We start from the raw sequence: 25,578 nt of genomic DNA on the forward strand, positions 1-25,578 counted from the left end.
TGAACAACAGATGAAAGAGAGATGAGAAGATGATGGAAAAAGAGAGAGGGAGAGAGAATACAGTGAAGAGAGAACCGAGAGGAAAAATAAAATTGACTTTATAGTTGACAGGGGTGTGTTCTTCTTTAGATTTGTTTGGAAATACGTTCCAGTGTGAGTGTGTGCACGCTGAGGTGATGGGGAAAATTCCTCTCATCTCCATGTGTTTCTGTGTGTGTAGGTGTCAAATGGGTGACAAATTAGAGGAAAAACTAACATGTAAGGTGTTGGACCACCATCAGCCACCAGAGCAGCTTCAGCTCTTTTTTGCTCCAGGTTTCTAAAATCAAGTGGGGTGATCAACGCAATTCTTTCCTAAAATACTCCCTCATTTAGTGGTGGTGGAGAACACTGCCTACCACGTCAGTGTAAGATCTCCCTTGGTCATTTAATTGACCTGTTTGCAAAATCCTGCCCCCAAACGGAGACTGTCTAATAATACCTTAGCACTATATCTCATTTTAGCCAGCCTGCATCCTCCACATGCTGAAACAGTATGATACTCTCAGTGTTTGGAGGGTGGTGTTATTTTAAAAACTAAAAACATTAGTTGCCTGTCAAATTGCATACTTTTTCTTTTATACTTTCAGCATGTCTTCAGCCTTACAGTGTACGTACTTTGGCATGCACTATGCTTAGAACTGGGTTATACTTCTTTGTTATAACATTGCACCTTGGACGTTGACCCGCTTGCTCATAAATCTTTCACAATTTGTAGTGTGAAATTTGAATTCAAACGAAAAGTATGTTATTTGGAATGCAGCAGGTCTTAACTTTATCACTTAATGTTACCTTGGAGATAAAACAAGACGCCATTTGCCGTGCTCACCAGAGACTGAGATCAACCAGAGAACTCTGCTGTTGTTACTTTGCAATGTATGTAGTTTTGACTTTAAGATATACCCACAAACATTGTAGATTGTTGGTGATTGATTGACAGATAAGTCACTGCAGCTCCATCAGCTGTCATTGAACTGTCATCCATCTACAGTTCAATTGTATCTGATGTATCTTGCGCTGCCTGGAGGATTATGGGTCAGAATAACAAGACAAGCATGCTGCCTTGCATACTGCAAAATGCAACTGTATGCATCCTGGTATTTTTGACATAGGGCATTTGACATACTATGTATAAGGACATACTAAATATTTTTCTGACATACAATATAGTATGATAGTTTGGGCACTGTAACACACCGTGAGTGTTAACCTGGTCTACTGTAAGCTGCAATTGTTAGCATGTCCATCTAACTAGCTTAGTACCAACAATAGTATTCACAAAATAAATGGGCATGTCTGAAACTAACTGCATTGTTTTGTGGGGGTAAAGGTTATGCTAAAGAAATATCTGTTCACAACTAATATATCCATCCTTGGGGAGTCAAAATGCTCCTAATGTTAGAATTTAAAGTAACAGTAATGGCTATGTCCTTCCCTTGAATTGGTTTAGTTTTAAGGTTTGAACTCCAGCAACTCCAGCCAAACTTTAAAATTTTCTGTTTAACAGCTGTGATTTCAGCCAACAAAATCGGTGGTCGTCAGATGGAAATAAGAAGCCTGTTCTTGTGTACTTCTAAAATTGAAGTCCTGTTGTTTTAAAGTTTTCCGCGAGCGTTAAATTTGCAACTGTTGTCATTGGAAACTGCACATGTGCCATCAGAGAACAAAAAGCTTGGCAGATGTAGCATCTTTAACAAAGTGGGATGGGGCTCAGTGAAGGGAAAGTTGGGTTGAAGTCTCTGAACGCATCGGCTATCGTGATGACGATATGGCCTCTTGGGGCAATGGCCAATATTTCTGATTCCGCACACTGCTTGCTCAGCATCACAATTTACAGTTACACTAACATTTTGTTCCTTCTGGACCATCGTCAAGAGTATTTTAAATTTGCTACATCGATCGGAAATAGATAACTGACAGTAAGTGATAGTGACATTTGTGCCATCTGTCACATTATATTCCACTTATTAAGAAGAATGCTCATCTTATGAATGAACATATCGACCTTGCAGCTTTCATAAATCATGTACTATAAGTAGGTCTATAAGAACCCAAGATCCCTTTCAACACTCCATGCTGCGTTATCTTATCATTTAATCCTTTGGGGTTCTGGTGTAGCCAGCAGATATCTGTTCAAGACCTCCTCTTCAGTCTGCTGGTCATTGTTTACAGTTTCATCATCAGCTGGAGACAGGCAGTCCAGACAACATTTCGGCTAATCTCAATAAACACATATCTGCAAATGAATGCAGATGAATTAGGGGAAAGAAAGCTAATTAAAAGCTTAATTGTTGTCAGACGATAGCCGATGGGCTGTGAGATTGCATTTCAGCCAATGCATTCCACCTGTTTTGCTCTTTGAAGGGACTGTTTGCCTGCATGTATCCAGAGCGTGCCCAATTGGTCAATATAACTATGACTACTAACGGAAACCAGAATCAGCGTCAGAGTCTGCATGCTTATGATTTGTTTACAGAGAATACTCAGGTTAAGATCTGGTGGTCATCAAATAGTTGAGTGACTCCTCATGCCTTGTATGGAAGCATCTACTTTGTAATGGTTCAGTTAAGTTATTGAGCTTTTTCTTTTCTTTTCTCACCCGTTAAATTGGCAAACCAGTGTTGTTGTCTGCTTGTAGCAGCAGATGCACATGTCTATTTGTGTACCTATGTTTGGTCTAAGTCTTTGTCTTATGCTGCGTAGCACCACCACACTTCAGTAGAACAACATATGAGTAATGCCACAAAGATTTTAATAGGCCCAGCATCCCCGCGCCTTGCTGTGCATTTCCATTTCCAGTTTTACAATACTGGGATCCCTCTATAAATCACACAGCGGCTTTTGGATTAACAGAGCTGAGCCAGAGAAACAACTACCCACGGCACTTCAGAAATACTTGAACCGTTGCCTTGAAAATGGAGCACCGCTTTCACTTAATGTGTAAATCTAACAAGGCAGGACAGTAAATTCCACCTCTCATCTCAGCTCTGGGTTTGTCGTAGGGGAATTATGCTGGAGTCCTGTCCCCCACCTCACCCTCGCACATCTCACTCATTCCTCATCTCCATAATGACTTCACTTCCTATGCATGCGGCACGACGTCTGTCTGTCTCCTTGCACCATACTGAGGTGACAGCTGTTGACGGGGCCGTTCACGTCCAAGTTATAGTTAACGTTCTGGTCAAATACGAAGATCAAGAGAGTTGGGGGGGGATCAGATCCAGAGGCCGACTGCTGCGTGCGGTGGGCCTGACACTGGTCCATGTCAGAAAGGCTGGAGGGCTGGGCTCAGTGGTTCAGTGTTAGAAGCTTTAAAGTGATTCCCCACGTTTAAATATTTAGACTGTGTGAGCTTGCCGCTGCAGTCTGCAAAGCTCTCATGGTGGGCAGAGAGAAAGTGGGTGAGGTGAGGGAAAAACAGATGGGTGCAGAGAGGGAAAGAGAGAAAGTGGAGCAGGAGTACAAAGGCACAAAGAAATGCAGAGAGGAAGGGAGGTGAGCTGAGTGGGGTGGACAAAGTTTAGTGGAAATTGCCCCCATTGTTTGTTTTTGTTCCTGTCAGCTGCGGTCTTTACCATTTCTCCCTGCTGGGATGAGAGGAGTATAGTAAGCAGCTGGCCAATAGTGAGGAAAGACACACACACATTGTACATGTGAGGGAAGAAGCCTTGGTATCCTAACGGAGCTCTGTCTCATGGCGGTCTTTATCTCTCTCATCTCATTCTTGCTCTGTCGGTTCATTTCCTCTCCTCCACCCTTCAGTTAAAGTTGCAGTTTAGACGGAGGCGCACTGAGTTTACATGTGAGCAAGTAGAAAATATCCACAGGTCTCCTTACATTACAAAATATAAACGCTTACATGCATTTCCTTGTTTATGTGTCTTTAAAGAGCACATATATGAGCGCATGTGTTGATGACGTGGTGTGTGTGTTGCTGGTATACATTACGCAGACATGCTGCCCAGCAGGCATGAGCTCAGAGATAAGAGTAAGTGTGTAGGCATGTGATTGTGTAGGTTGCTCACAGTATGTATGTGAATGCTTGTGTGTAAATGTGAGTGTTGCGTTTTTGAGTGTGCACTGATGTGTGCCAGCAGCAACCACAGTTTCACATCAGTTGTTTCACAGGACCAGAGGCCGGCTGGTTTTCATTCTTACCTTTTAATCAGGGTCTGATATACACCTGGGACACCAGGTGAATGCAATTAACTACCAAGTACGAAAAACAGTCCAGCAGAACTATAGAAACTAAGAGGTGAACTTTGCGTTGTTGTACTTTGGTCTCAACAGTTTTTTTCTGTGTGCATGTAGGGCAACATTAATGCCAAAAAAAAAAGATCAAAGCAAGCAAGACTACAGCATTAATGTGTTGATGAAACATAGCATTACGCATATTGGCTCTAAAAAGGCTGGGATGTTCTTTCAGTTGCTAATGAAGTGTGTAATCTTTCAACAAGCTAATGAGCTGTGTTGATTTCATTAGAGGGAGGAATTCAACCAGCGTAAGAGTTACCACAAGACGTTTTCACGCAACCTCACAGTTACACTCCTGAACATTTATAATATGACATGACCTAACAGCGGTATCACAATAGAGCTAATTGTTTCTACAGTAGTTAGAAGGTTATATGTTCTTACATCCTTCGTCAACTTTGCTCATATGGGGCAGAAACAAATTGGGTTTATTTGAATATTTTCCTTTACAAATAGAGTACATAACCTGTGCTAGAGATCAGATCTTTCTATAGGACACATGGCTATCTTAAAGAGGAAACCTTATCTACAGTAGAAAAAGCATAAAGGATGTTTAAACTGTTCACAGAAGGAAATTTTGTATTGTATTGTGTTCTGTTATGTTCACAATACACAGATGCCACACAACAACGCATTTAGCTAAATTAGTTGGCATTTAACAGATTTTAGCTTCAGATTAGGTGTCTTAAACATGTGAATGAGTTATTTAAATTGACTTATTACATGTTTTCTCCATATAGATACATAATAAAATATTGTTGTCGTTCTAGTTCACCCAAAAATTTCAGTCTGTGCCAGAAAAGCTTCTCTCCTCTCTTTCTTTGCTCCATGTCCGCAGGTCATGGACAGGGATGTAAGCAAATTGCTGACTAGCGGAAGCACATTGTTAATTTATGATTGATTGGCAGTCATGAACACACACGCGTACCTACAATCAAATCCAAGTTTCCCGTGGGGTTCATGAATCTGGTGTAGGTTTTTATTGCCAAGGGTTTTTTTTTTTATGTGCAGATTTACAAACATTTCATGAATGACACCAAATGTGTTTGTGTCAGGGGGTGCGCTACATTATATTCACAACCCAAGTGATTGAGATTGGATGCATATTTTGTACTTTACCTGTGTTAGGGATTCGAAAGATAGCAATGTGAGTAAGTGTCTTTGCACAACACTTTTGCTTTAATAATTTTCATTTTAATTTCAAATGTATACAACAAATAACTGTAAAAGTATATGCAAAACATTTGGCAAGACAGTTTAAAGTGTTCACTGTTTCATGCACTGTAAACACACTGTGGAAGTAGAAACCAGAAACAAAGAAAAGTGCGCAGCCTATCTGTAGGTTGTGTTTTCATTTTGAATACTTGGATGGAACTTATCATCCTCTTTTGTGTATGCAACAGGCCATCCACAAATGAATATAAAAATAAAGTTTGAGTTCTTGAAGATAGGAGGTTATAAAATATTTACAAGGACATGAGATGAGAAGGGTGCACTGCTGGAAGGGACATTGTCACACTAGTGGACACTGAGGGAGGACAGAATAGCCCTGTGTTAGACCAAAGACACGTACCGACATACACATCACCCCGCAGAAAACAATGGTGGCTTCTCGGCCAAACTGCACTCCATTTAAAAATAACTTTAGATGTGCGCTAAGTCCAAAATGTCAGTAGGAGAGTACTAATGATATCTCTCTGTCTCTCCCTCTCTATTTGTCTTCTCCGCCGAGCAGAAGACAACACATGACGCACATGCATGGCCTCTCCGCCACTTCATAAAATGTCCCTGCACCTTGCAGAGGTTAAGACAGCATAAAGCAGAAGAGACAGAGCAAGACGGCCGTGAGGGGTGGCGTCACTTTAATAAAGACGAGACGGCAGCAGATGGACCAGAAATACAGGAGCTTAAGACAAACATACTGGCAGGCAGGACAGACAGACAGACAGACAGACAGAGACAGTCAGGTAGAAAGATGGAATTAGAGCTAAGGACAGACTGGAGAGCAGGCAGCAGACAGATGAGAAAAAGGGCTGAGAGAAGCAGATATGTACTAAGAGAGGAAGAGCCACGGAGACAAAGTGACATGCACGCCAAGCAGGCTCTCTCCCTCAGTCATCACTTCAACACCACAACACCACAAGCGACTGCAAAACATATGGGACCGCTCTGCCTGCACAATGGGCTATTATGGGCCTGCGTAGCAGAACATACGCACAAAAATCAACTCTCAGCAAACGGACCCAAAGTGGCTCACACCTCAAAACAAACAATGCTACATGTGTATTTTTGATAGTAACTACTCTTTTGGGCGATAAATATCTCTGCAGATCATATTACTTTGTGTAGCAAACATACACAGACACACGTGTAAGCGTGTGTGTGTGTGTGTGTGTGTGTGTGTGTGTGTGTGTGAAGTGGTGTCTAGGCCGTGGCAGCGTCAGGAAATTCCATGGGATGTTTTCAATAAGGCTGGGCAGCGGCAGCCAGAAAACTGGCAAATGAAAACCTGCTGAAGCACACCACCACACAACTCCAACAACACACTGCGTACCCTCGCAGCACTCGTCCACTCCTCAGCACAAATGATAACTCTGCGTGTACTCGCAAATGACAGTGTATGTTTGTTGTTTGCACGTGATTCAATACAGAGAGGGCGACTGAGAATGCGTATTTTGCTGAGTGAGTGGTGGAAAGAAATCACATTGGCGGCTTGTATCTGTTTACAATAGCAACAGAACAAGTGTCCAATGTGTGTACAGCTTGTCTGCGAGCATGCTTTCCCTTTACTGCTATCATCTGGTGCTGCTGTGTCATTCTGTCCACAGGGGAAACAATGATGAGCTCACTTGGCCTCACAAAGGCCGCTAACGTCATGCTACGGTGGGTGCCTTTAGTCCCCATTACATAATACTGATAGTGAACAGCAGTGGTGGTGTAAAGGAAAAGGATGAGAGACTGTGAGGAGACAGACCGTTTGACATTTTCCCCCATTTCCACTCTTTCGGCTTAGCCAGCTTACTGGCTTCTATAGTTTCATATTAACAGACTGCAATGAGAATGAAGTCAATCTTCTCATCTAATGGTGCATTCACATGCTCCTCTGATCCCACTTCTCCATTTGGGAACCCGTTTTTGGGACTTTCGTGTATTCATGAGCTTGAAGTCATGATGTGGAAACATCACTGATGCTACAAAGAAGATGTGTTGTATTTTATAGATGCAGTCATTATTTTAGGGAACACCCACAAAACGTCAAATCCTTTTACGTCGAGAGAGAAATCAAAGCATTCGCTACCACACTAAAGAATTGCTGTGTGGCTTCCTGCACGTCAAGTAAACTTAAAAATCTAGAGTTTTAGGGTATTTTTTTCAACATGGACTGTATTTTCCCACGGTTTTGAGACTAAGTGATTAATGGGAATGACAGTTTTTTAAATTGTTCCAGTATTGAGGGGGAGCAATAGCCAGGCTTCCGTGTAAACACTCAGGGCATGTTCGCACAATCAATTTACTTAGTTAAAAATGTGTGTTTTTGGCACTGACAGGCTCAGATTATTATTGTAAGTGCCTGACAAGATTACTTAAAGGATCCCTACAGAGATAGACTTTTTCTTAAGAAATAAGACCTTTTCTTTTTAACCCAAAACAGCCCAGAAATTGCTGTCGTCAAACCCACCAGACTCCATTTATATGAATAGTAACTTTATCATCATAAAACACACTTCATTCAAAGTTGACAGAATGAAATAAAACTTACAGAAGTAGTGTTGGTTCAAATTCCCACTGTTTTAGCAATCAGCAACTGACAACTTGATTGAAATAAATCTTAGATTCGTACAGTTGGATGTGAAAATATGCAGGCTCAACACACACTAAAATTACTGTTTATTTACATGGAGTCTGGTGTGTTTGGCAATGGCGATTTTTGGGCTGTTTCTGGTCAAACTAATAGGATCTAACACCCTATCCAGACAGTTTTGGATTGTGTAGCCACTGGTAAAAAAGTTGTGAGCCTCTACTGACCTGTAGTTCTTGAGGTTGCAAATCCCATCTTCAAAACATAGGCTAATGGAGTTGCGTAATGTTAGCACTGCTCTACTGTGTCAAAATGTGCATGGAATTTACCAAAACATGACGCTAGTCTATTACTTCATGGCATACTGATATTATGGTAGGTCTAATTAATTATATGTATTTACAGGCTGGGGAAATGACTGTTTTCCCCACTCTGGCAACGCCCCCAATTAAGACTAGTCACCAACTGTCTTAATTGCTCAGAACCTTTAAACAACATGTTACTAGCAGTTTCCTGTATTACAGGGTTAATACTAATAATAACGTTAACTAATCTAGGTCACTTTAGGTGGACAAAAATTAAAAGATACAAACTAATAGCTTACCATATTACAAATAACGTGAGCAAAAAAAAAAGAAAAAAGATATGCAATACACAAATGAATAAAAAGTTGCTTGCCATCGAACCAACACTGTCTTTCATCCATCATGTTTCTGCGTAACATGATGCTAACTTTTCAAGGTGTGTACCAAAATTTTAGCCAACTGTAGCTGAGCTATTGTTCCGACTTCAAGGGGCGTTCCAACCACATGCATTTACACTAACTCTCAGCAAGAGTTAGCTTATTTAGCACAATGTCAAACAAGCTAACAGACACAGAGTGTTAATTTATTATTAACCAACTAAGTTAGTTGCCTTATACGTCCAGCTGATACAGAGGAACTTACATTAGAGGTCATGTTTATGGTAACTCAGTGAATGTCAGTGAAGGTCCAATAGTCAGTCTCCTTTTAGCTCTGTTTAGCTTCTACTAGCTAACTTCTGCTAGCTTTCTTTACCAGCTAATTGCTAATTTTGCCTTTTTGTTTGTTGCTATAAGCAAGAAGTGCACAGTGGCTTCCGCAGAACAAACTTTTGTGGCTTAAAACTATAAACCAAATTACTGTAAACGAGGTTAAATAGCTGCCTAAAGCTGTAGGGTTTGGTAAAAAGGTTCATGACTGCGAGCAACCACTTTAGCATTAAATCTAGTAATTTGATATGACGGCAATAAAAAGTACTGACTAGCAGAGTTTTGATGTATTGTAGTGTTATGGTAATGCAGCCTACAGTCACTGCGAAAGATTTCAGCTATTCAAAATATATTCTGCATTGCTGACTGGCCTGAAATATGACTGTAACATGTGAGACCGGGAGACTCCAGTTGACTGAGTTGCTTCTGTGGACCATCGATATCATAAAATCTTGGCCCAACAGTGGGCTCCAGTGAGGGAGTAATACTGCTCAGTCAGTCTCTTTTATACTGCCTGGGGTAATTCAATTATGCCTGCTGGAGCTGTTTCACGTCTGTAATTTGTATTAATAACCTGTTGGTGAAAGTGAGGAAAATAAAGAATGTCTGTTACAACATGTGTGTGCATGCAGATGTGTTCAGGAAGGAGGAAAAAGAGAAACTGCTCTAGCAAGTACAAAAGCATACATTTTGCACATAAAAGTACTTATGCTACAGGAAGGTGTAGGTGTACAGTACAGCGAGAGGAAGAGGGGGAGGCTGGGAAGTAAGGTGGTGAGCTGAGCAGAGATGGATTTCCTGCCTGAACCACTTTATGCACACGTCGTATAGTTTAATTACCCTGTGAAAAAACTCCTGGACCGGACTACGACATCGGTAACTCTAGAGGGCCTTGACCTGAGAGCTGCCCCGGCTCTTTCCCGACAGTCCTGTTTTCCTTCTACGCTCTGGACATGGTTCAGACTGAAGGTGAGGGGTCCAAGGGAAAGGCAGCTAGAGGGGCCATTAAAATTTATGTGTTGTATGGCAAAAATGCAACCTGATAAACACAAAAACAGCCACTTGACACAGACGTGGATAGACATAACAGAGATCACTGCTCTGGCAGAAAAACAGCACCAAGGATCATCACAAGTCATACATTTTATAATCCAGAAGAAAAAAGCTGCGTACTATGAGCCCACTGCCCGCAGTTACACACGTCATGTTAATGTGATTTTTGAGATCTGACCATAAAGATTGGATTTTATGTGATCACATTATTGTACGCCCACATTTGGCCTGAAAATTGCTGTTCCATGTCTCCCAGGGCCGTTATTTATTTTAAAATATGTCTGGACAATCTTAACCCTCACACCTCCTGCCCTCTTTATTTCTCTTCATCATTCTAAATATGCACTGTGGTTAGATTGTAATCAGACTTTCACAAAGCATGCCTGACCACTTCCAGAACTACTTCTTAAAATCAAGAAGAGCGCAGTCAGATTTCTGGGAGTCCAGGCTGTCACTTAATACCTCCTGGCATCACTGGATGATAAAATTTCATGGCTGGTTACAGCCATTGGGAAAGTGGGACCAGCAGGGACAGTTACAGGACCGTAAAGACATGAGTCAGCGTCCTTAAGACAGAAATAAGAGATGAGAGAAAGGAAGCTTTGTGATTAGAGCATGAGAGAGACTTTATTAAGGCTGATTTATAAAGCCTTTTTGCATCCTGCTTTTGGTACATTTGCATCTAGAGACACGTGTGTCAGCTGACACAAGCAGTGGCGCCTTCGGAAATGTTTTATAGGAGTGGCTCAATGGGGCGACTGAAAATCTTGGGGTGGCACAGCAAAACCAAAGACCATAACTGAATTTCAAGAATCCTATCATGCTGTTGTATACTGTATATAGGCTCGTACCGTATAGCCTAATTGCCCTTTGATGCAGACTGGCCAATCATAACATGGCAATGGGCCGACTCAGATGAGGGTCCGACAACAACACAGCTGTGCTCCATTGACTCTAATGCAATCGTTTCAGATTTCCTTCATTTTCAGGCTGGTTTTGTGCATTTCCAGCTAAATGTTGTGTATGGCGCACGTTGTGTATTAATGATACTCGTTACCTGGAGAGGTTGGAAAAAGATATACATCTCCCTTTGCATTGTCTCCTGTCGTGATCAGCAGTGATGTGGTGGTTCACTTTTACACTGTGATCTGTAGCCTATAGTTCGGCTTTAGCTTCTAACTATCTTTGTCTTTTTAACCTGTTGTTGCTGCTGAGTCAGTTTGACATCCTGGATATATCCTTCAAACACAGACTGTAGACCCCTCTGTCTGCTTCTTCTCTCTGGAATCACTCTTTCATTTTTCCAAAAATATGATAATAGTTCTTCAGGGAGTGCAGTTAGATACAGCGTGGGCTCCGTGCTTACTCCGACAGCTTGTCGGACCATCACAAAAATCAGGTCAATTGAAAACTATGGCAAGTTAAGGGGAGATGCATGGGTCCCCATGGAACTAATTTTCATTCAGAAATCTTGAGGTGAGAGTTCAAGGGACCCCATTGAAAATGGCCATAACCATTGTTCCCTGTCTAAAATCTTGCCTAACGTTGGAGTGATATTTATCGCCCTTATGTACAAGCTATTTCAAAACAGTTGCTAACAATGCATGCCTGAGGTTGTCTAGTTTCACAAGACACCACTTTCCTTGTGCTAGCTTAAATAATGAGTGTGTCACAGCCTCTTAAACACACTAATATCAGCCTAACATTGCCCCTTAGAGGGCTAGTTTGTCACCTGAAACACAACTCCTGTTAAATAGTAGTAGTGCAGCTCTCTTCTTTTTGTATGTGAATTTACAGGAGGATAGAGACTATTGGTAGGAGACACGATGAGTGTGGTAGACAGATGTTCAGCTGGATTCATTATAAGAGCAGGAACACAGTCGTGCTGGTACATTAAGTAAACGTTGTGGTGGAAAAGATTTACTTTTAATAACCTGTATTCCAGATCTGCAATGAATTAGTGACAAGTTTTAACTGTGTGGTCATAAAATTTGAACTTTGCATGGCATTGGCAAAAGCTTTCAAGACAGCCCAGTGAGTGGCTTACACTTTTGGAAAAGTCTTCTCTTTTCTCAGTTGTTACTTTCAATTAATTTATGTTTTTTTTTTCTTTAAAAAATATTTAATGACCTCTATTGCCGCAGGCTCACAGACCTCTGAAATCATCATCATTTAATCAGTATTTCTTTTTCAGTAATATTTTAATTGCAGTCTTACTAATGTTTTAAAATGCCCTTACCATATTGTAATTGATATGTCCTTTTTTTATTACCAGATTTTGATTTCTTTCTCTCATTTTGAAGTTCTCCTCGAATGAACCTAAAGGGCAGCCCCAGTATCTAGTTTCGTAATTAGCTTTTGTCATAGTAAATCAGACACTAATTACATGCAGATTGTGAGTGCAAAATTAAACGAACGTGCAGCAAGATTTTTTTTTTTTCCAGCTCTTTCATGTACGTAAATCTGGCCCTCATTGACTCTGCCTTCCCAAGGTCTTCACTGAGACTTCTGTGTTTTCTCCATGTGTACGTGTGGGTAAATGTGCTTGTTTGTGCACGTTATAAGGCGTGCACATTGCACATGTATGTGCAAAAGTACTGAATTCAACTTTGTGTGTGTGTGTGTGTGCACGGCATGCTATAACTGTAATGGTTCTTATCACTTCACACTAGCTGTCAGTTCTCTCACACACAACGCTGCACCCTGTAGGTGACCCCACACACATGTTCACCTCCAGTCTACCCAGGCCAGGTTGGACACATTGGAAGGCTCACACATAACTACCGTACTGATGGCGACCTGGAAAACATGAGGCTGCAGTCGAACAGATTTTAACCACGAAATGTGCCCTTTGTATGAGGCAAACGTGACCGATGTATGTGTAAAAATGTCAGTTTTATGTAGATGAGTTTTAAACACCATTACATACTGTCATATCTCTATCTACTCTCAGTTAAAATGCTCACAAGAAACTGTTGGTAGTCTGCTTAATGTAAGCTGACAACGTGTGAGACTCAGCCGCACACACAGTCAGTATTTATCCACAGAAGATTTCTTGGCTGAATACTGTCCTTTTTTTTCAGCACTGCCCTTCTGCACATTTAAACAGATATACGTATTCACATCCAGGAACTGCCCAGTCAACAAACTATGCTTGTGAGGGAAATTTATACAGTAAGTGCCTCAGCAGTAGTATGTTCAGACTTTTAAGCAGAGGGGGAAAGAGAACCACAATATTGTACTCAAGTAAAAATACTATTAGTTACAAGAAATATTACTTAAGTAAAAGTAAAAGTAGGCCTCCCTACTTGTGTAAGAATTCACAAAAGTAAAAAGCTTCATCACACTGTGACCTCCAGCATGCACTGGGGCAGTTTGCAGCCAAGTGTGAAGCATTCAGGATGAGAGTCAGCAACTCTAAATCTGAGGCCATGGTTGTCTGCAGGAAATCGCTGGATTGCCCTTTCCGGGTTGGGAGAGAGTTACTGCCTCAAGCGAGGGAGTTCAAGTATCTCAGGGTCTTGTTCACTAGTGAGGGTAGAATGGAGCGTGAGATGGATCGGCAGTTTGGTGCGGCTTCTGCAGTGATGCGAGTGCTGCGCCGGACCGTCGTGGTGAAGAGGGAGCCGAGCCGGAAGGTGAGGCTTTCGATTTACTGGTCCATCTGTGTCCCAACCCTCACCTATGGTCATGAGCTTGGTTAGTGACCGAAAGAATGAGATCACAGATACAAGCAGCTGAAATGAGTTTCCTTCATGGGGTGGCTGGGCACATCCGGAGGGAGCTCAGAGTATAACCACTGCTCCTTTGCATCGAAAGGGGTCAGTTGAGGTGGTTTGGGCATCTCATCAGGATGCCTCCTGGGCGCCTCCCATTAGTGGTGTTCTAAGCACGTCCAACTGATAGGAGGCCCTGGAACAGACCCAGAACACACTGGAGGGATTTCATATCTCATCTGGCCTGGGAACGCCTTGGGGTCCCCCAGGAGGAGCTGGAAGGCGTAGCAGGGCAGAGGGGTGTCTGGGGTGCTTTGCTCGGCCTGCAGCCCCCACAACCTGGCCCCGGATAAGCGGATAAAAAATGGATGGATGGATGGATGGATGGATGGAAAGTAAAAAAGTAGGTAAAATAAAATGTACTCTGAGTACATGTTGCTGCATTACATTTTTGAGAGGGAAGGGCAAAGGGAGGCAACATGACCCCTAATGTCTAAACAACACTAAATTCCATTTCTATATCTATCTGGTTATCTCAGTTTGATTGCACTGTTGTGTATTTGTAATGTTCACTAAATACTGAGTCACGGGTGTGACTGCCATTCTCGCCACTCACTCCCCATGACCCTTGACCAGTGAACGTAAACATTTACAACAAGTATCTCTTTCAGAGTGTCAGCTGAGTGCAGTGTCACCTCGTTGTTGCCCCTCCTTCCTGCGGCCACAGAAACATCTGCAGCTTTGTCTCTGCTGAAGTTCCTGATTTATCGCCTTTCTTTTTTTTTTTTTTTTTTAAAGATATTTTTTGGGGCATTTTTTAGCCTTTATTTGATAGGACAGACAAGTGTGAAAGGGGGAGAGAGAGGGAGTGACATGCAGCAAAGGGCCACAGGCTGGAGTCGAACCCGGGCCGCTGCGGCAACAGCCTTGTACATGGGGCGCCTGCTCTACCACTAAGCCACCGATGCCCCAGATTTATCGCCTTTCTTTTGTTCCATTCTCACACAGTTAATGATGACTTATTCATGTAGCTTTTGATTTTTACTCAGTTACAGATGCGACTTGAAGTAAAGCAAAGTATAATACTTGTGATATGTGCAAGTAAAAGTACAGATTTTTAAAAATGCTCAATGAAGAACACAAAAAATAGCATTGTTACAGTAACGTGAGTAAATGGAATTTCCACTTCTGCTTTTTAGACTTTGGGAAAAGTGCTGTTTCACTCTCTATACCCCATGAGATTCAGTCATTTAATCATGTAACCACCCCCCTTCCCTCTCCCCCTCATAATTTTAATTTACGTACTTGTTTGAACTGAGCTCTCACACAATAGTACAGCGCTGCATCAAAGCTTTAACTCTGCCTTATTGGTATACAAATCATATAGATCCTGCAAATAATATAACAATAACGTAACACCTCTTTGATCTTAAGAGCAATACTCTGTATTTTCAATATGCTTTTGACTGAAGCCAAAAAATGTCCTCACGCTTATTGCCTTAGAAAAATGTTGACATATCCTACCCATCTCTGTGCATGTATTAAACAATACATTGCTAATAACTTGTAATAGGAAACATGTCTGTTTTCTTTTTCATTTTCTTGTATCCCTCTACTCTTCAGTGCTTGTTTTAGCCTAAGGAGTTGGACTGGGTTCGTTGACTTTCTGTGGTTCACATGAGTTTCATTGTTTCATAAACACAATGTGGAACATGAGAGGGATGTATCATCAGCCCTTATTTCTTCATCTATACGCACTTTAGAGAACCACTTATTTAAGTCTTATTACACAAATTTATTCCTCCATCGCAGTCATAGTTCATATGCTAACTTCAGCCCGTACACACACATAGCAGCTGGATAGTGCAACAGCGGCCTTGTCCAAACAGCACAAAGAGCGCAGGGAGCGAAAAATGCACAGAGGAAGGACCGAGGCATTCAGCATTAATCATACACTGTGGCACACACTCATGAATGCGCACACGCACACACACACACACACACACACACCCTAAAGGCGGCACCACCCATTCTCAGATGCACAAGCGCAGACACAGAGTCATACAGTAAACAGACACCCACCCACCACCTGCTTTTGTGGGCAAACACACTTACATGTGTATATACACACACACACACACACATCCCCCAGGACACACTACACCATTCAGGAAACATTAGCAGCATTAGCCAGGAATGCTAATTGAAACAAACAGCTCATGGTTTCTTCATTTCTGAGGTGGGAGCTGGCTGTAATTGAGACTTCTGTGTGTGTGTGTGTGTGTGTGTGTGTGTGTGTGTGTGTGTGTGTGTGTGTGTGTTGGTATAGACACCCACTTTTTCATGCCAGAGATCTGGTAACCATTGTACACTATTATTGTCCTGCTTTTTCTCCGGCTTTGCTTTCAAACACGAAAGAGCGCAAATTATTCACCATAAACACACATTAGTGCTGACAGATTCAGTGTTCCAGACCAAAGCAAACCTGATCTCTGTTTCACTTCACAATTACATGCAAACACACACTCTCAGCTCCAATCACAGTGTGTTTGGAGAGACCTCATTTAATGCAAAATGGAGATTCAGGTTTGAGTCACTGTCATGATGGATTCTTGTAGTGTTTGGCCTGTTGTTTAGAGAGACATCCTATAACCAGCAGGGCAAAGGTCAGCCTCTGTGGCCTATGGAAGAGCCCCAGGGCAAGACTTTTATCCTAAACCTCACCCTTAACATCCACCATTCAGTATCTGAGGTTCCCTTACCGGCACCAAAAGCAAAAAAGTAGGTCTGGTTGGGATTTCTCTGCAGCAAGGCTGACACACGGCGAGCCATTCGCTCGTTGCGTTTGTAGATGAGCTCCTGGCGGAAGTAGCTGTCGATCTGCAGGGCGGTCATGCGGTCATGAGCTGGCAGGGAGCTGTTGATGAAGTGAGGCAGCTGAAAGAAAGAGAGAGCTTGAATACAGAAACGTTCATGATGAAATCCACAGCAGAATAAAAAGCTCATGAATCATTTGAAGCGAACATCAAACACAATAAAGAGAGAACTGGTGTTAAAGAAATTACGAGGGATAGAAAATGAGATGGAAAGAAAGAAGAGGACGGTGTTGGTGACAACCTGGGAAATGTGTGTGCCCGTGTGAGTGTGAGAACTGGCAAGCGGGAGTGTTTGTGACAGTTTGACAGAAAATGACCAATGCAGTTCTCAGGCTGGTTTCTAAATGAGACAGCATCAATGAATGGAGGACAGAGAGGGAGGAGAGGAAAATGTCAACACATTTTTGTATATCACTGTGTACACTAATGTGTTTACATATGTGTGTGTGTGTGTGTGTGTGTGTGTGTGTGTGAGAGAGTGGGTACACTGTGCGAAGGCAAGTGCTTGTGTGCACGATCAAGTGTATCCACCAGTGTGAGCGTGTGAATGTGTGTTTAATTGCTGTGTGATTTATGAAGAGCCAGGCAGGCAGAGACAGACCACGCTGGCTCCGCTCCACTCTTGGCTGCATCAGTCTATTCAACAGGCTGTTAATCTGTGAGGATGAGCGGGGGTCGGCGGTGGGGTAGCGTGGGTTTGGCATCAGGGTCTTAGCTGTCCAACTCGGAGACACACAGACACACCTAAACACACACAGTCTGTATTTCAGGTCTTTTACTTCCTGTCAGGGTATCACTGTACCTGTGTTTGACTTTTATCTGGCTCTGTCTCTTGATATATATGCAATAAAAAATAAAATATTACAGATAGGTGAAATCCCAGTACGTTCTATTTGGTCCGGTATGCTGTTCGCTGTCTTTTCTTAACTTAGGACTGTTTTTACTGTTGTGGTGCCAGAATCCTTATTGTGTGAGGGTAAATGCAATTAAATTTTTTGTAAGAAAACTGTGAAACATTAGGCCTTTTTTTATTATTTGTTCTTGTTTTTTGTCACTAGTTTTACTCCCTGCAAATCAGCCTATGAGGATGCAGTTGGCTTTAATGCCTCCCATCCTCTGTTTTCTCTCCTCTGATAGAGGACTGACCTCAGAGCAGTCCTCCTCTTCTGTAGGATTTCTGTTTCTGTCCTGATTTCTTTCACTGTCCTTCACTGGGGTCTCTTGCACAATTTTTCCCATGTTGGAAAGAATCAAAAGATGGAGGGATCAGAAAAAATTTGAGGTTTTTGTGTCACTGTGTGTTTTTGAGTCTCCATCGGGTGTTGAGTGCACATATGCAGATGTGTTTAATCTGGAATTGTGTTTGAGTGTGACAAGAACACATGCATACATAACAGTCGCTGTCTGAAACTGAGTTACAAGTTGACACAACAGCAGAACAGCTGCGAACGGTGCATAAATCAGTGTGTGTGTGTGCGAGTGTGCGCGTGTGAATGTGTCAATGTGTGGTGTCTGAATACTGAATACATGGGGGGATTTATTATACCACATGTGAACAAGGTGCTGCTCTCCAGCATCCATCCAAAATCTGTATCTGACACATTTTCTCTCACTCCCACGACCGCCCTCGTACAGTCTGTTTCAAATAATGGTTGAAAGGTTTTAATTCACACCTCCATCGCAGATTTCTTTCTTTCATTTGTGATGTGGATTAAAGGAGAACTCCACCAATTTTACACGGACTTGCTTTTGTTGGGGGGGGGGGGTAGTATTACTGCATATGAGAAAAAAATTGTATGAAGTATTTTGTGGCTCCAGAGGGACCTGTGTGATGTTTGATTTTTATCCTCAAGTGATTTCACTTGCATTGTCGCCTCACAGCAAGAGGGTTCTTGGTTCAAACCCCCCAGTCTGTGTGGAGTTTGCATGTCCTCCGCATGTCAGCGTGGGTTTTCTCCAGCTTCCTCCCACAGTCCAAAGACATGCACGTTAATTGGTGACACTAAATTGCCCATTGGTGTAAATGTGAGTGTGAATGGTTGTCTGTCTCTATATGTCAGCCCTGCAATAGTCTGGCGACCTGTCCAGGGTGCACCCCGCCTCTTGCCCAATGTCAGCTGGGATAGGCTCCAGCCCCCATGCAACTCCTAACAGGATAAGCGGTTACGGAAAATGAATGAAAACATGATGTCACTTTAGTCAGCGTTAAGGCTGAAGACAACATTTTGAAGCTACTGGACCTCTGTAGCCCACTATCTCTGCTTGAGGCTAGCAGCTCAAGACGAGGCTCTGGCATAACAACTAAAATTCTTAAATCTCAAAAACAATTCTTGGCAGTTGTGTGTAATGTAGGGACAGAGGTTTTAACCACAGACTCTATGAAAAAGGGACGTCACCTATTGGTACAGGGACTACTGTTTTGAAGACTCGATTTTTGAGTTGTGGCCGTCGCCATTTTTGTTTTGTGGAGCCAGAAGTGATTGTACTTTGAAGAGAGAATGGAACTGGAGGATACGCATCGCTACGCCTCTATCCTAAATGACAGATCATCATTGTAGCCACTAGTCTTGTCAATCACAAGGTAACCATGTCTGAAATCATACCTTGCTTTTATTGTCTATTTTACTCTAAATGGGACAAAATTTTGAAAAAAAAAAACAACAAAAAAAACCCAGAAACATCATATTGCATATTGCAAACTCAACAGGAAGATGTTTGATGAGGTAACAAATCAAGTGAGAAGTAGGGGGAGTCGCCCCCTGCTGGCCAGTAGATGTGCATGTTTAGGGCACTTTTGCATCTGCTTCACTTTTAAGACTTGGAGGCTACCTCCATTTCTTTTGTACAGTCTATGGTTTTGACATAGAAGAGGATTGTCCATCTTGAGTCCAACTGTGTCATTAAAAAAAAGCAATGCTAAATCAGTGGAGTCTTCCTTTAAACACATTCACATTAAATGTGTGTGCAGTAAGTTAATGCCAGTGTGTAGGAAGGTGACATTTTGTCAGACTCCATAGGACTATGTAGGATGGCCATGTTGTCTATTTTGGCAAGCTGCCACAGAAAAAGTCTATTATATTTTTGCTTTAAATATATCACATGGAATTTATGGTCATTTGCTATTTTTTGGATGTGCCTTCACAGTTTACAATTATAAAACCATGTGTGTAGATTCCCATGTCATTTAAATTAACTGTGGCAGGCAACATAATGATGTTATCTACCACAGTTAGTTTTTACTCACATTTGGCAGGTTGGTGGTTGTTAATTTTAAGACCTGATGAAATCCAAATGGTTTGTGTGACTCAGTCATCTCTTTACATATAGTTTCTCAGTAAGGAAAGAAAGCCAGAAAGAAAGACATTCACACAGATATGTGTAGCCTGAAGCCTTGTATTGTCTGTCTGTGTCTTTTCAGGGTCAGTGATCCAGGTTCATCCGGATTGACAGCGTTTCATTATTCACAAGTAAGATGAAGCAGAGTTGGATGATTAAGTTAAAGAGAGAGGTGGAGAAGGCGTGCTTCATCATTGCTCTGATGAGTGAGGATAGCGTGAGGGTTTCATGACGAGAGGGAAAAAGTGTTTAGTTGGAGCGGGGTCAAGGTGGGAGTGTAGCGGTAAATGCAGATAACTTATCACAGGAAAGGCCATTAGCTGCTCTGTATCCCAACCTGAACAGGAAATGTGGAGTGACAGGGAGATATTTCCTCCCTTCCTCACTACTGGTATTGCTCTGCACTGACTCGCTCAGTCTTTCTGCCAGCAGTTCACTTTCTTTCATTTGTGCTTTATGATTTGGCTTGGTGAAGTCCTATTTTCTCTTCTATTCTCTTCTTTTATACTTTACTGTCTTTACCCTTCCTTTCTTGTCAAAATGTTTGCAGCAAACTAACAGTTCAGTCCTTTGAAGTTGCTTCTTTCCATTTTTCCTTTAGCCCTATTCTCTCTGGACTAGTATTGCCAGGGGTACTCATGTGAATCACAAATACATCTGTGTTTTTGTGCAGCACATTTGCACAGAGTAAAGAAGTCTGCATTTTACTCACATTTACTGACATTATCCCCCAGATATGATGCACACAGTCAGCAGTAACTCCACTCTACACAAGATAGAAACACTCTACAGCACAAGTAGTGGTGATGCACAGTTTTAACCTCCTTGTTAGAGCCATGTCTAGCAAGTCCTTGTTTCCTTTTATTTTTTTGAGTCACTCTAATGTGCCACCTCACCTGGCATCTTGGAAACCTTTAATTAAAGGTGTGCTGAGGTGAGCTTGGAGCATGGAAGACGTCACGGGGTTACAGTCTTTAACAGCCATGTTTTGGTTAAGTTTTTATTGTTTGATGAAGTCGTTTCCCACCCCATTGATTTGAACTTTGTTTTTGTAAAGGCCTGTTTGTTTGGGTATTTTTGTTTTCATTTTTTTCAACACGACAGTGAAGACAATCAGTCCTTAGTGTCACCTTGCAACTCTCCATATCTCCTGCAGATCATCCATTTTCGTAACCGCTTATCCTCTTGAGGGTCGCGTGGGGGGCTGGAGCCTATCCCAGCTAACATTGGGCAAGAGGCGGGGTTCACCCTGGACAGGTCGCCAGACTATCACAGGGCTGACACATAGAGACAGACAACCATTCACACTCACATTCACACCTACGGACTGTGGGAGGAAGCCGGAGTACCCAGAGAAAACCCACGCTGACACGCGGAGAACATGCAAATAACAACAGAAGGGCTCCCTCCTGGGACTGAACCAGGAGCGACAGTGCTAACCACTATACCACCATGCTATTTGCTACTCAGTTATAAACACTGAAACTGGCTCACGGTATCTTGCTTGAGGGGACCAATATCTTACCCAAGGATACTTTGACTTGCGAAATGGAGCTGGGGATCGAATTGCTGATCTTCCAACTAGTGGATTACCTCCTGAGCCACAACCACCCACACTAACGTCATAAGATCACAGACAACCCTTGTAATTATCACAAATAACCAGAGGTCCCCAGGACATGTTAGTCCCACACAAGTATGGCTGTGTTCTTTTTAATCTAAACTTTTACCCTTTACCTTATTTCTTTTATGTCCCTGTTCTTTCTTATCCATCTCTTTCTGTTTGTCTGTCTTTGACTTTGTGTCTGTGATGGATCAGGGACCAGTTGAGTGTTGAAAAGCATTACCCTGTCCTGCACCACTCTGCTGTGCTCTGCTCTGAGTCCCGTCATCGACCTCTTTCTAATATGATGAATATTGAACTGGGAGAGAATTCGGGGTGTTGGAAGCCTCTGTATTAGGTCCTATCTATCAAAAAACACCTGCTCTTTTACGGCCTTCGAAGTTCTCACACACACACTCTCTCACACACACAAACCTGCTATAGATCACCAGGCTACAGAAAAAGGCACCACAGTCAGGCGTCTGATTGCTCTAGCATGTGCTGGGGAATGTTAATACATGTTATTATGACACGCGGAGCAAAGGCGAGCTGGTATGATTTAAAGCGCCCGTGTGGGAGATGACTGTAGCCGCGACTGCAGGTGAAACTGTGGCTAACAAGCTCTTCATGGCCCTCAGAGAGACAGAGATGGATAGACACAGACAGTGTGAGGGAGAGAAAGGGAGATATGTGTCTTAACAAGAGAGGCATGGTGAGTCTCTCTTTGAGTGTCTCTGCTGGAAATGATGTGGAATCTCTGCAGTTGAGCGGTGAGTTGAGGTTACATGGTGTGTTAGGTTTAATGAGACTTGAGGATCAGTGAGGGAGGTTGACACAGCATAATTGACTTATGAGGAGGGCTTTCGAGTACATCTGCATGCAAAGTGCAGATAGCTACAGCTACTGCACTGTGTGTGTGTGTGTATGTGTGTGTGTACGCTATATATTGAATGGCCTTTTGACAGCTAGCAGAGCTGGGTGTGAAGACTGATGAGGAGGCCATCGCTGAAGGAGCAGAGGCTATGTTGGGAAACACAAAGTTAGAGGAGGTCAGATGGCGTGTTTACGGCTAAGTCCAGAGCTATTAAAGTGCCAGACTATCAAGTAACTTGAGGCTGAGAGGGATTAAGATGGCAATGTGCAGTTTTGCGGAATCAATGTGCAAGCCTAAAAGTTTGAGGTGACGATAGCGTAATGGCAGAGAAGTGGGTATGAGAGGGTTGCCAACTCAAATCGAGGGTCTGACAGATTTGGGTTTTTGAATGCCGTTACAGATGTTTTTGGACCAAAGCTGCAAGTAGCTGGAATTTTGTGTGACTATTTTATTATATCAGAAACGTCACCTTCCTCTTGCCCAACAAAACAAAAAGAAAAAATTACAAAGATTGATTTTCACTCTTAAATTCTTGGCAGTGAAACGGCCTCTGGTCGACTAGAACTCTGCTCTGGGTTGGCCCTGCTAAGTGAATACAAATGGGAAAGTAGAATTTTATATGATGCTAAAGGTGCAGAGACAGTCATTGCGTCAGATTAAGTAATCACTACAAAATAAATGATCAATGAGTCATAAATTCTTGACGTGACTTGTCCAAAAGAAATGGATGAGTACAGGTTGGACCCTGACCAATCCGTAGAACGCTCCTTGCTCCATAGAAGCTGTCCAATTGGGTCACAGAGGGTGGATGCTGCATTGGTTGTCTTTAACTATGAGACACTGCACAGGATAATAAGAGCAATTGTTTTTGTTCCTGACACACAAGAACAAAAAACACCTACACATGTTTATCTTGTTCCAAGTTCCTCTCGAAATCTCCATGGACATGACAAGGTTTCAATTACAAATAGACCAACTATCCCACATTTTGACAAATGTTGATACATCCGCATAGAGTTAAAGGGAAACTGGGAAGATGATCTTCTGTGTGAGGAGTACTGTTGCTCAGCACTTGTAAAAATTAACATGGAAATGTATGAATTATGGCGTAAATGATGATGATTGCCCTTTGTTCCTGGCTCACAACATCTGTCGTGTCAGACAGTTTTTGGGCTGACATGTGTAGTCTGATTCCAGCATTAACATTATGACATTATCTTAGTATGTGAGCTCTTTTTCTTACAACTTAACATAATCTAAGGAAGCAGGTTGTTGAGAGCATAAAAGCAGCAAGACCGTCAACACAGATTGTTGGACTATATAAAACTTTGTAATTGGGAAAATATGGGAGATAATATAAAAAAAATGGGATTTTTTTGGCAAAGTGAAACAATGGCATCAGATCATTTGTATTATTCTTGGCAAGTGGTTCATACTCATTTATGCTGTTTATATTGCCCTTTTTTTTATACCGGCTCTTTTGATTGACTCTTTATGTGCTCAATGCAAGCACAAATCCAGCTCTTAATGCGAAACTCAGAGCGCATGTGTTGCCTGGACGTAGTTCTCAACATGGAGGTGGATGAACTGGTGGCTAGCAGCTTACGATTAACTCTATGAACAGTGCTGAGCTACGGCAACAGTGCTGACAGAGTTAGGAGGTGATATCCAGGGAGGAAACCAGAGGGTGGGTGCTATGCTTCTGTGACAACGGCATTCCAATATCAGTAATGACCACCATGTAAGTGCAGTGCAAAGTGGCAGGGATGAACTAGCCAGTGAAATACATATGTGCACAAACATACATGGACCAGCTTAGCAAAACAAAGGACAGAGAAGCTCAGATTACAACCCACGCAGAGGGAATATGACTTTGTCTCTGCATAGGACGCCATAACTTCACCATATATTTACTGTGTTAATGTACTGGGCGGCACAGTGGTGCTGTGTTTAGCATTGTTACCTCACGGCAAGAGCGTTCCTGGTTCTAACTTAGGGTGGAGGGTTTGAATCCCAGGGTGGGGGAGCCCTTCTGTGTGGAGTTTGCATGATCTCCCCGTGTCAGTGTGGGCTTTCTTGGTGTACTCCAGCTTCCTCCCACAGTCCAAAGACATGCAGGTTAACTGGTGACTCTAAATTGGCCGTAGGTGGGAATGTGACTGTGAATGGTCGTCTGTCTCTATGTGTCAGCCCTGTGATAGTCTGGCAACCTCTCACCCAATGTCAGCTGGGATAGGCTCCAGTACCACCTGACCCCCAGCAGGATACACAGTTACGGAAAATGAATGCTGTATTGGTGCTCTTGCAGAACATTTAATGAAGCTGAGAAAGTTAAGTCTTAGCTGAAAGGAAAATAAATAGGGAGCATGGTTTTATTTAGGGTTGAATCTTTGAGGAGCCATTTCTGCAGATTATAGGTACCCTAAAATCTAAAGGAGGAGCCCAACCTGTGAGGTGTCATGGTTGAAGATGATGGAGCTGAGGTCTCCACAGTTGTAGTGGGTAATGAGGTCCTCAGTGGTGTAGGAGCCCTGCAGGCTGCCTGCTCGGACGCCCTCGTGCTGCAGCAGCGTCTGGTTCAAAGCAAATAGCACCTGCAGAGAGGGAGAGAGAGACGGAAAGACAGGAAGGGCGCTGTTACTTTCTGCATCCACAAACTCAGTTTTCTCCGCTCTGCGCTCGAGAGGAATTTGCCATGAAGGGGGAGAAATTGTGCAAGCGTGGCCAGTGTTCCTCTTTTAAAATATAATGTGACCTTAATATACAATGAAGCCGTTATTCCTGAGTGTCGGCGAAATATAAGTTGTTTTGCAGCGTTTTCATTTCTTTCAGGATATTTTCATACACTTTCCATACAGGCTGACTACAGGTAAAAGCAGACCACAAGAGACATGGCAAAAATCCACTGACTTTCTTCTGAGGGAAGGAGAAAACAGAGGGAGAAAGGGAGGGGTGAGGAGAGAGAGAAGCCCTTTAAAAATAACCCTTCTTTCTCTTTCACCAGGCCAGGGTGCCG

At 42.5% G+C, this 25,578-nt stretch overlaps 1 protein-coding gene across 1 annotated transcript in view; it reads right to left on the minus strand.

Moving 5' to 3' along the window:
* Positions 1–25,578, minus strand: part of trabd2b (TraB domain containing 2B) — an 84,950-nt gene that overhangs the window by 13,966 nt on the left and 45,406 nt on the right. Inside the window, exons 3-4 of the mRNA XM_049588871.1 lie at positions 25,010–25,156; positions 16,636–16,810 (exon numbers count right to left, since the gene is read on the minus strand). Of these exons, the coding sequence (XP_049444828.1) occupies positions 16,636–16,810; positions 25,010–25,156 (322 nt within the window). The remainder of the gene's footprint in view (positions 1–16,635; positions 16,811–25,009; positions 25,157–25,578) is intronic.

This window comes from Epinephelus fuscoguttatus, linkage group LG10, assembly GCF_011397635.1.
Source record: "Epinephelus fuscoguttatus linkage group LG10, E.fuscoguttatus.final_Chr_v1".
NCBI lineage: Eukaryota > Metazoa > Chordata > Actinopteri > Perciformes > Serranidae > Epinephelus > Epinephelus fuscoguttatus.